The sequence below is a fragment of the Gopherus flavomarginatus genome, chromosome 8, assembly GCF_025201925.1.
Source record: "Gopherus flavomarginatus isolate rGopFla2 chromosome 8, rGopFla2.mat.asm, whole genome shotgun sequence".
Lineage (NCBI taxonomy): Eukaryota > Metazoa > Chordata > Testudines > Testudinidae > Gopherus > Gopherus flavomarginatus.
In genome coordinates this window covers 75,349,618-75,361,634 of record NC_066624.1, presented here as the reverse complement: position 1 = coordinate 75,361,634, position 12,017 = coordinate 75,349,618, and the positions used below count along the sequence as shown (strand labels likewise).

General features: G+C 44.8%; 1 protein-coding gene across 1 annotated transcript; it reads right to left on the bottom strand.

Moving 5' to 3' along the window:
- Nucleotides 1–3,345: 3,345 nt before the first annotated feature.
- On the bottom strand, nucleotides 3,346–5,144 carry LOC127056354 (uncharacterized). The gene is made up of 2 exons (XM_050964110.1): nucleotides 3,653–5,144; nucleotides 3,346–3,487 (listed from the first exon to the last, which is right to left on the bottom strand). The coding sequence occupies exon 1, from the start codon at nucleotides 5,058–5,060 to the stop codon at nucleotides 4,041–4,043; it is 1,020 nt and encodes a 339-aa protein (XP_050820067.1). The 5' UTR covers nucleotides 5,061–5,144; the 3' UTR covers nucleotides 3,346–3,487; nucleotides 3,653–4,040.
- Nucleotides 5,145–12,017: the final 6,873 nt, after the last annotated feature.

Below are 12,017 nucleotides of genomic sequence, written 5' to 3'. Positions count from 1 at the left end.
GCTCTTTTATAGCCAAGATTTTAGGCAGGAATTTACCTAAGGAGCCTAACTGGAGGAGGACACCTAACTCCCTGGAGCTACTTTGAAAATTCCAGATTTAGTATTTTAAAGCAACTTTAATTTGTCAATCCAATCCAGTCAGGACAGAGGTAAAATGATGCCAATGTCCAGCTATCATAAACCTAGTCCCAGATTTGGACCTTAGCGTCCAAAATATGGGGGTTAGCATGAAAACCTCCAAGCTTAGTTACCAGCTTGGACCTGGTAAAGCTGCCACCACCCAAAAAATTAGAGTGTTTTGGGGCACACTGGTCCCCCAAAAAACCTTCCCTGGGGACCCCAAGACCCAAATCCCTTGAGTCTCACAAATCCCTTGATTGGTCCTCTGGTCAGGTGCTTCAGATACTTATTTCCAGGTGAAAGAGACGTTAACCCTTAGCCATCTGTTTATGACATGCCCCCCAAATTGCAGACAGTGGGGAAGCTCACTGGCGGCGATTTCCTCCTAGAACTTTAAACTAAACAGATTAATACAACACATGCACCGTTACATATACCACTAAGTATATAACTAACAGACTTCTACAGTTTAAGAACACTTTTTAACTACTGGATTCTGGGAAACTCTCACAGGAGAGTGCATCCACTACTTTGTTAGAAGCTCCTGAGATGTGCTGAATTTCAAAATCAAAATCTTAGAGAGCTAAACTCCAACGAAGAAGTTTCTTGTTGTTCCCCTTGGCAGTATGAAGCCACTTTAGCGCAGCATGGTCAGTTTGTAGCTGGAACTGCCGTCCCCAGACATATGGGCGTAGCTTTTCCAGGGCGTACACAATGGCATAGCATTCCTTTTCACTGACTGACCAGTGACTTTCCCTCTCAGACAGTTTCTTGCTGAGAAACACGACAGGATGGAAGTTGTGATCCGTTGCTTCCTGCATGAGAACTGCTCCTATACCACGCTCAGATGCATCCGTGGTTACTAGGAATGGCTTATCAAAGTCCGGGGCCCTGAGCACAGGGTCAGACATGAGCGTTGCCTTAAGTTGGGTAAAGGCCTTTTGACACTCATCAGTCCACTTAACTGCATTTGGCTGGGTCTTTTTAGTCAAGTCGGTCAGTGGGGCAGTGATTTGGCTGTAGTGTGGTACAAATCGCCTGTAGTACCTGGCCAAGCCTAAGAAGGATTGGACCTGTTTCTTTGACCTTGGGACAGGCCACTTTTGGATAGCATCCACCTTGGCCTGTAGGGGGTTTATGGTTCCTCGACCCACCTGGTGCCCCAGGTAAGTCACTCTGTTTTGGCCTATTTGACACTTTTTGGCCTTAACAGTTAGTCCGGCCTGCCTGATGCGCTCAAAGACCTTTTCCAGGTGTAGTAGGTGTTTGGGCCAGGAGTCTGAAAAAAATGGCCACATCATCGAGGTAGGCAATTGCATATTCTCCCAGTCCTGCTAGTAGACCATCTACCAGCCTCTGGAAGGTGGCGGGTGCATTTTGAAGGCCGAAAGGAAGGACATTAAATTCATACACCCCCGCATGGGTGACGAATGCTGACCTCTCCTTGGCAGGTTCATCTAGCGGTACTTGCCAGTACCCCTTGGTTAAGTCTATTGTAGAGATGAACTGGGCACGTCCCAACTTCTCCAATAGCTCATCGGTGCGTGGCATTGGATAGTTGTCCGGACGAGTTACCGCATTTAGCTTACGGTAGTCCACACAAAAGCGTATTTCCCCATTTGGTTTGGGTACCAGAACCACTGGAGATGCCCATGCACTGGTAGATGAGCGGATTATACCCATCTGTAGCATGTTCTGGATCTCCCGTTCTATAGCAGCTTGGGCATGAGGAGACACCCGGTAGGGTGGGGTTCTGATTGGGTGAGCATTACCTGTGTCAATGGAGTGGTATGCCCGTTCAGTCCGTCCTGGGGTGGCTGAGAACAATGGGGCGAAGCTAGTGCACAGCTCCTTGATTTGTTGCCGCTGCAGACGTTCCAGGGTGAGAGGTTCACCTCTTCCACCCCACCGTCTTTTTTCCCTTCATAGTAGACACCGTCAGGCCACTCAGCATCATCTCCCTGGACTGTAAACTGACAAACCTGTAAGTCTCTGGAATAGAAAGGCTTGAGAGAATTAACATGGTACACTCTGGGCTTTAGTGAGGAATTGGGAAATGCTATGAGGTAGTTCACAGTTCCCAGGCGCTCTTGGACCGTGAATGGCCCTTCCCATGATGCTTCGATCTTATGGGCCTGTTGCGCCTTCAAGACCATAACCTGGTCTCCTACCTTGAAGGAACGTTCTCTGGCATGTCTGTCATACCAGGCCTTTTGCTCTTCCTGAGCATCCTTTAGGTTTTCTCTGGCAAGGGCTAAAGAGTGTCGAAGGGTGCTTTGTAGGTTGCTTACAAAGTCCAGAATGTTAATTCCTGGAGAAGGCGTAAACCCCTCCCATTGCTGCTTCACCAACTGTAATGGCCCCTTAACCTCGTGACCATACACAAGTTCAAACGGTGAAAACCCTAAACTGGGATGTGGTACAGCCCTGTAGGCAAACAGCAACTGCTGCAACACTAGGTCCCAATTATTGGAGTATTCGTTGATGAATTGACGTATCATAGCCCCCAAAGTTCCATTAAACCTTTCCACCAGGCCATTGGTTTGATGGTGGTACGGGGTGGCAACCAAGTGGTTCACCCCATGAGTTTCCCACAGTTCTTTCATGGTCCCTGCCAGGAAATTAGACCCTGAATCTGTAAGGATGTCGGAGGGCCAACCTACCCTGGCAAAAATGTCTGTTATGGCCAGGCACACAGTGTTAGCCCTGGTGTTGCCTAGAGCTACAGCTTCCGGCCATCGGGTAGCAAAGTCCACGAAAGTCAGTACGTACTGCTTTCCTCTGGGCGTCTTTTCTGGGAAAGGACCCAGAATATCCACAGCTACTCGCTGAAATGGGACCTCAATTATGGGGAGTGGCTGGAGAGGGGCCTTGACCTGGTCTTGAGGCTTTCCCACTCTTTGGCATACCTCACAAGACCGGACATACTTGGCAACGTCCTTGCCAATCCCCTCCCAGTGGAAGGACTTCCCTAACCGGTCTTTGGTTCTGTTCACCCCAGCATGGCCACTGGGATGATCATGGGCTAAGCTTAAGAGCTTCCCCCAGTACTTAGTTGGAACCACCAACTGTTTTTGCGGCTGCCATTCTTCCCTGTGTCCACCAGAAAGAATTTCCTTGTATAAACGTCCTTGGTCTATAACAAACCAGGATAGATTAGAAGAGCTGAGAGGCGGTGGGGTGCTCCGTGCCGCCGCCCATGCTTTCTGAAGGCTGTCGTCTGCTTCCTGCTCAGTCTGGAACTGTTCCCTTGAGGCTGGGGTCACCAGTTCTTCCTCAGACTGTGGACTTGGGCTTGGTCCCTCTGGAAGCGATGTAGGTGATGGGGTTGTTTCTGTTGCTGGTGAACCGCTCTCCGCTGGTGCACCTGAGGGTATTTCAGGCTCTGGCTGAGCCTTTTGGGTATGGCTGTCTGTTGCTTCTGCCAGTTCTGGCTCGCTGGCGCCCTCTGGCGTTGAGTTTGAAGATGGGGTTGCACTTGCTGGTGCTGGTTGCTGTTCCGTTGCTGGTGAACCGCTCTCCGCTGGTGCACCTGAGGGTATTTCAGGCTCTGGCTGAGCCTTTTGGGTATGGCTGTCTGTTGCTTCTGCCAGTTCTGGCTCGCTGGCGCCCTCTGGCGTTGAGTTTGAAGATGTGGTTGCACTTGCTGGTGCTGGTTGCTGTTCCAGTTCCGGGCCTGGGACTGGAGGTGCTGTGGCTGCTTCAATGGTTGGCATGGAATCCGGGTCCACTACCTCTGTCTGGGTCTCTGGTAACACAGACGGGGCGTCTGTGGATGGCTCAGGAACAGGAATGGGTCTGGAAGCTTGCCTGGTTTGGCTACGTGTAACCATTCCCACTCGCTTGGCCCGCTTCACCTGGTTGGCCAAGTCTTCCCCCAGTAGCATGGGGATAGGATAATTGTCATAGACTGCAAAAGTCTACATTCCTGACCAGCCTTTGTACTGGACAGGCAGTTCAGCTGTAGGTAAGTCTACAGCTTGTGACATGAAGGGGTAAATTGTCACTTTGGCCTTTGGGTTGATGAATTTGGGGTCTACGAAGGATTGGTGGATAGCTGACACTTGTACCCCCGTGTCTCTCCGCGCAGTAACCTTCTTTCCGCCCACTCTCAAATTTTCCCTTCGCTGCAAGGGTATTTGAGAGGCATCTGGGCCTGGGGATCTTTGGTGTGATGGTGGTGTAATGAATTGCACTCGGATGGCGTTCTTTGGACAGTTGGCCTTGATATGTCCCAGTTCATTACACTTAAAGCATCTTCCATCTGATGGGTCACTGGGCCGAGGTGAGTTACTGGAGACCGGTGAGGTGGAAGAATAGGGCGTCTGTGGCTTTACTTGGGTTGTATGTGGGGTCTTTGGCTGTATTCGGTTGTAGGGTTTATGGTCGGTGTGCCCCCTGGGGTATTCGTTCCCCTTGACCGTAGCTTTCTTGCTTTCTGCCACTTCCATCCATCTGGCTCCAATCTCCCCCGCCTCAGCGAGATTTTTGGGTTTTCCATCTTGTATGTACCGTGTGATGTCCTCAGGAACACCATCCAAGAACTGCTCCATTTGTATGAGGAGGTGCAGTTCTTCCAAGGTTTTAACATTGTGTCCTGATATCCAGGCCTCATAATTTTTCCCAACATAGTAGGCGTGTTTGGGAAATGACACATCTGGTTTCCACTTTTGGGTTCTGAAACGCCGACGGGCATGATCCGGGGTTATCCCCATTCTGTATCTGGCCTTGGTTTGAAAAAGTTTATAGTCGTTCATTTGCTGCTTAGGCATTTCAGCTGCCACCTCTGCTAAAGGTCCACTGAGCTGTGGCCTCAATTCTACCATGTACTGGTCTTCAGGGATGCTGTACCCAAGACAGGCTCTTTCAAAATTTTCCAAGAAGGCCTCGGTGTCATCAACTGCCTTGTAGGTGGGAAATTTTCTGTGATGTGGAACCATAATTGGCGAAGGGTTGTTAGGATTGGCTGGTGCATGCAGCCCAGCTTGCGCTAAGTCCAGTTCATGTTTTCGCTGTTTTTCCTTCTCTTCGCTTCCTTTTTGTTGTTTTTCCATTTCTCGGTGGTAGGCTACCTCTTCTTCTGCTTGTTTCATTTTGTGGGCCACCTCTTCTTCTTGTAGTTTTCTGTGGTGGGCTGCATTTTTGTCTTCTTCTTGTTTTTGTAGCCTTTCCATCTCTTGTTTGTGAGTTGCCTCATCTCTGGCCATCTGTGTTCTAAGCAGTTCTATCTGTTTTTCCATTGCTTCGAGCTGTACTGCGTCTGGTTTTCGTGACAGGAGAGAAGAAATCACCCCCAACAGTTAAGGGGGTGAAGCCTCTTACCCCTAAGGCTGGGAGGTCTGCTGCCACCACTGATAAGAAACGTCGGGTAGTCGTGGTTGGAGACTCTCTGCTGAGGGGGACGGAGACACCCATCTGTTGCCCTGACCGTTCATCCCGGGAGGTATGCTGCCTGCCAGGGGCCCGTATCTGAGATGTTACAGAGGCATTGTCGAGGATTATCCGGCCTTCTGACTACTACTCCATGCTACTCATCCATGTGGGCACAAATGATACTGCGAGGTGTGACACTGAGCAGATCAAGAGTGACTACAGGGCTCTGGGAGTACGGGTTAAGGAGTTTGGAGCACAGGTGGTATTCTCTTCGATTCTTCCTGTTGAAGGTAGAGGTCCGGGCAGAGACAGATGCATTGTGGAGGTGAATGCCTGGCTGCGAAGATGGTGTCGCCAGGAGGGCTTTGGCTTCCTCGACCACGGGATGCTATTCGAGGAAGGACTGCTAGGAACAGATGGCGTTCACCTTTCGAAGAGGGGAAAGGCCTTATTTGCGCACAGACTGGCTAACCTAGTAAGGAGGGCTTTAAACTAGGTTCGACGGGGACAGGTGAGCAAAGCCCACAGGTAAGTGGGGAACAAGACCTGGGAGATGGGTTGGAAACAGGAGGGAGCACGGGCTATAATGGCAGAGAGGAAGGAGGGTCAGGGCAAAGCTGGGAGGCAAGATCAAACCAGTATCTTAGATGCCTATATACAAATGCAAGAAGTATGGGTAATAAGCAGGAAGAACTGGAAGTGCTAATAAATAAATACAACTATGACATTATTGGCATTACTGAAACTTGGTGGGATAATACACACGACTGGAATGTTGGTGTGGATGGGTATAGTTTGCTCAGGAAGGATAGACAGGGGAAAAAGGGAGGAGGTGTTGCCTTATATATTAAAAATGTACACACTTGGACTGAGGTGGAGATGGACATAGGAGACGGAAGTGTGGAGAGTCTCTGGGTTAGGCTAAAAGGGGTAAAAAACACAGGTGATGTCGTGCTGGGAGTCTACTATAGGCCACCTAATCAGGCGGAAGAGGTGGATGAGGCTTTTTTCAAACAACTAACAAAATCATCCAAAGCCCAAGATTTGGTGGTGATGGGGGACTTCAACTATCCAGATATATGTTGGGAAAATAACACCGCGGGGCACAGACTATCCAATAAGTTCCTGGACTGCATTGCAGACAACTTTTTATTTCAGAAAGTTCAAGAAGCTACTAGGCGGGAAGCTGTTCTAGACTTGATTTTAACAAATAGGGAGGAACTCGTTGAGAATTTGAAAGTAGAAGGAAGCTTGGGTGAAAGTGATCATGAAATCATAGAATTTGCAATTCTAAGGAAGGGTAGAAGGGAGTACAGCAGAATAGAGACAATGGATTTCAGGAAGGCGGATTTTGATAAGCTCAGAGAGCTGATAGGCAAGGTCCCATGGGAATTAAGACTGAGGGGAAAAAACAACTGAGGAAAGTTGGCAGTTTTTTTAAAGGGACGCTATTAGGGGCCCAAAAGCAAGTTATTCCGATGGCTAGGAAAGATAGAAAATGTGGCAAAAGACCACCTTGGCTTACCCTTGAGATCTTGCGTAACCTACAAAATAAAAAGGCGTCATATAAAAAATGGAAACTAGGTCAGATCACGAAGGATGAATATAGGCAAATAACACAGGAATGCAGAGGCAAGATTAGAAAGGCAAAGGCACAAAATGAACTCAAACTAGCTATGAGAATAAAGGGAAACAAGAAGACTTTTTATCAATACATTAGAAGCAAGAGGAAGACTAAGGACAGGGTAGGCCCACTGCTCAATGAGGAGGGGGAAACAGTAACGGGAGACTTGGAAATGGCAGAGATGCTTAATGACTTCTTTGTTTCGGTCTTCACTGAGAAGTCTGAAGGAATGTCTAGTATAGTGAATGCTTACGGGAAGAGGGTAGGTTTAGAAGAGAAAATAAGGAAAGAGCAAGTAAAAAATCACTTAGAAAAGTTAGATGCCTGCAAGTCACCAGGGCCTGATGAAATGCATCCTAGAATACTCAAGGAGTTAATAGAAGAGATATCTGAGCCTCTAGCTATTATCTTTGGGAAATCATGGGAGACGGGGGAGATTCCAGAGGACTGGAAGGGGGCAAATATAGTGCCTATCTATAAAAAGGGAAATAAAAACAACCCAGGAAACTACAGACCAGTTAGTTTAACTTCTGTGCCAGGGAAGATAATGGAGCAGGTAATCAAAGAAATCATCTGCAAACACTTGGAAGGTGGTAAGGTGATAGGGAATAGCCAGCATGGATTTGTAAAGAACAAATCGTGTCAAACTAATCTGATAGCGTTCTTTGATAGGATAACGAGCCTTGTGGATAAGGGAGAAGCGGTGGATGTGATATACCTAGACTTTAGTAAGGCATTTGATACAGTCTCGCATGATATTCTTATAGATAAACTAGGAAAGTACAATTTAGATGGGGCTACTATAAGGTGGGTGCATAACTGGCTGGATAACCGTACTCAGAGAGTAGTTGTTAATGGCTCCCAATCCTGCTGGAAAGGTATAACAAGTGGGGTTCCGCAGGGGTCTGTTTTGAGACCGGTTCTGTTCAATATCTTCATCAACGATTTAGATGTTGGCATAGAAAGTACGCTTATTAAGTTTGCGGATGATACCAAACTGGGAGGGATTGCAACTGCTTTGGAGGACAGGGTCAAAATTCAAAATGATCTGGACAAATTGGAGAAATGGTCTGAGGTAAACAGGATGAAGTTCAATAAAGATAAATGCAAAGTGCTCCACTTAGGAAGGAACAATCAGTTTCACACATACAGAATGGGAAGAGACTGTCTAGGAAGGAGTATGGTAGAAAGAGATCTAGGGGTCATAGTAGACCACAAGCTTAATATGAGTCAACAGTGTGATACTGTTGCAAAAAAAGCAAACGTGATTCTGGGATGCATTAACAGGTGTGTTGTAAACAAGACACAAGAAGTCATTCTTCCGCTTTACTCTGCACTGGTTAGGCCTCAACTGGAGTATTGTGTCCAGTTCTGGGCACCGCATTTCAAGAAAGATGTGGAGAAATTGGAGAGGGTCCAAAGAAGAGCAACAAGAATGATTAAAGGTCTTGAGAACATGACCTATGAAGGAAGGCTGAAGGAATTGGGTTTGTTTAGTTTGGAAAAGAGAAGACTGAGAGGGGACATGATAGCAGTTTTCAGGTAACTAAAAGGGTATCATCAGGAGGAGGGAGAAAACTTGTTCACCTTAGCCTCCAACGATAGAACAAGAAGCAATGGGCTTAAACTGCAGCAAGGGAGATTTAGGTTGGACATTAGGAAAAAGTTCCTAACTGTCAGGGTAGTTAAACACTGGAATAGATTGCCTAGGGAAGTTGTGGAATCTCCATCTCTGGAGATATTTAAGAGTAGGTTAGATAAATGTCTATTAGGGATGGTCTAGACAGTATTTGGTCCTGCCATGAGGGCAGGGGACTGGACTCGATTACCTCTCGAGGTCCCTTCCAGTCCTAGAGTCTATGAGTCTATGACATCCTGTTTTCTTGTGTTGGGGTGCCCTCTGGTGTTTGTTGTCTGAACTGCAGGTTCTCTGTTGCCTCCTGGGGTCTGCCTAGCAACAGTGACTTTTTCCCTTTCTTCCTCTAGCTAATTTTTTCAATGTAAAGTAAACCAGAAAAACCACTTTATTTGCATGTGTATAGTGCTGGTATCTGCCTCCTAATGGGAGTGCTATTGTGTGACAAAAGACCCTTAATAGTCTCTTAATGGTTTCTTGCTTAATATGCAAGCCACAACTGCCAGAGAGAGCAGAGAAAAAATTTTTTTATCTCTGGTTACTTTTAAAACCAAACCCTCTGTGCTAAAAAGCCCCTAGCAGAGAAAAGCAAAATATAATATTCCTACTGGCTTCTGGATTCTATCTATCTTTCCCACAACGCTGCCACTCATATCATAAACCTAGTTTCAGATTTGGACCTTAGCGTCCAAAATATGGGGGTTAGCATGAAAAACTCCAAGCTTAGTTACCAGCTTAGTAAAGCTGCCACCACCCAAAAAATTAGAGTGTTTTGGGGCACACTGGTCCCCCCAAAAACCTTCCCTGGGGACCCCAAGACCCAAATCCCTTGAGTCTCATAACAAAGGGAAATAAACCTTTTCCCTTCCCCCCTCCAGGTGTTCCTGGAGAGAGACACAGAAGCAAGCTCCGTGAATCTAAACAGAGGGAGTCCACCCTCTCTATTTCCAGTCCTGGAAACACAAGCAGTTCCCTCTTCACCCAGAGGGAATGTAAAGTCAGGCTAGTAAATCTAACACACACAGATTTCCCCCTGACTTCTTCCTCTCACCAATTCCCTGGTGAGTACAGACTCAATTCCCTGGAGTTCCCCCCTAAAGAAAAACTCCAACAGGTCTTAAAAAGAAAACTTTATATAAAAAGAAAGAAAAATACATAAAAATGGTCTCTCTGTTTTAAGGTGACAAATACAGGGTCAATTGCTTAAAAGAAATATGAATAAACAGCCTTATTCAAAAAGAATACAATTCAAAGCACTCCAGCAACTATAGACATGTAAATACAAAAGAAAAAACAATAACCCCTATTGTTTTTATGATCTCTGTACTCACAACTTGGAAACAGAAGATTAGAAAGCAGGAAATAGAAATCCCCTCATAGCCGAGAGAGAGTCAGACAGAAGACCAAGAACAAAGGACTCACACACAAACTTCCCTCCACTCAGAGTTGAAAAAATCCTGTTTCCTGATTGGTCCTCTGGTCAGGTGCTTCAGATACTTATTTCCAGGTGAAAGAGACATTAACCCTTAGCTATCTGTTTATGACACCAGCATAGTTTAGTATTACTAATACTAATTGAGACCTTGATCCGGCAAACATTGATGCATGTGGCTAGATGTTATTTCAGGATCAGGATCAGGACTGTAATGCTTAATTTTCTGTCCACTAAAGTCAATGAGACCTTTACTGTTAACGCCAAAGGGAGCTGATTCGGGCTCCGTAGAGTTACTAATCCTTACAAATTAGACTTCCCATTTAATAGAGGGAAGTCTGAGTCTGTTTGACAAGTTGCTTATTAAGGACAATATGCTCTAGAATCCTTGAGCATTGTCTGCAGACTGCTTCATTCAGTAAGAAGCAGGACAAGGAAAGCCCAAAAGTAGACCTGGTTGAAAACTTTCCCATTGAAGGTTTTTTCATTGCAAAATACTGATTCATCGAAAGTGAAACTTCACATAAACATATCAATTCCACTTAAATTTTGTTCAGGAAAAAAAGAACATTTCAATTCTCCATTTCAAATTACTTATTTTATATTACATTTTTTTAAAAATTCAAAACTGGAAAAAATGTTCTGATTTCATTAGAAAGAAACATTTCTATTGACCTGAAATGATTTTTCCTCAAGCTTTTTTGGTCTATAAGATTTTTTTTTTATCATTTTTTGTTTTGTTTTCATTCTATTTTGGAACAGAAAATATTTCAAAACAGAATTCCCAGCAAAATGGAAAATCTGGTTCCAGCCAAGCTCTACACAACAGCTTGAAGACAGCGAGAAAGTGGAAGACTATGGAAACTTCAATTGCATGGAGAATGATTTTGGAAGGGGTGGGAACAAGAACAACAGACCACATTCACTCCTATTATGACACCCTGTACTCAATGCAGTTACCCCATAGGGCTTTCATCTATTATATGAGTATAAATAATTTCATGGAGGCTGATGGAAAGAAGCAAAAACAATCAGGATATTAACTGTTCCTTTAAGTTGCTTTAAATGTTTGCAAAGGAAATTATTTAATATTCAAGAATGTGCTTTACAATCAAAGGAGGATACTTTTTCCATATTCAACAGGTTAAGATAAAATGAGAGCTTTCTGTACAATTTGCTTAACTTTACTAAAATATAAGAAGGAAATGGAAATGCTGATCAGTTAATTAAAATCCAGTTAAATATTTTTATGATGAAAAACAAGTCTGTCTATCTTAATGGCAAAGACATAATGCACACGGTAATTGATTTTTATACTAGCCTCTTTTAAAGGAAAACATATTGACAAAGATAAAATTAGGTACTTCTTAGCAGGAATGAAATTGCCTGGCATTGAAAGCTTAATTAGATCTCATTGCTCTAACTAACAAGAAATAAATTATAAAAGCAAATTTTATGGAAGGGTGGGGTCTGGTTTGTATACCTGTTTTAGAAAACAACTTTGCTCCTCAGAAACTTTCCAGAAAGTCTTTTGAAGGGAAATCTTAACAGAATCCTTATTGGAATGGTTACATGATTTGCTTTTTTAAAATGAGAGAATCAGAATAATACTAAGAACTATTCCTAGATTACACTGCCACAATGAATGCTGATGCAGATACTAACATATGACTGTGCTACGTACGTGCAAAGCATGTTATTCTGTTCTGATATAACACTATTGTTGTACCAATCACCTATGGAGCAAATATAATAAAACAACACTATACCAGAAAAACAGCATATGCACCTATTTTAACTTTTTATCAGAATATTTACTGATAGGGGAAAAA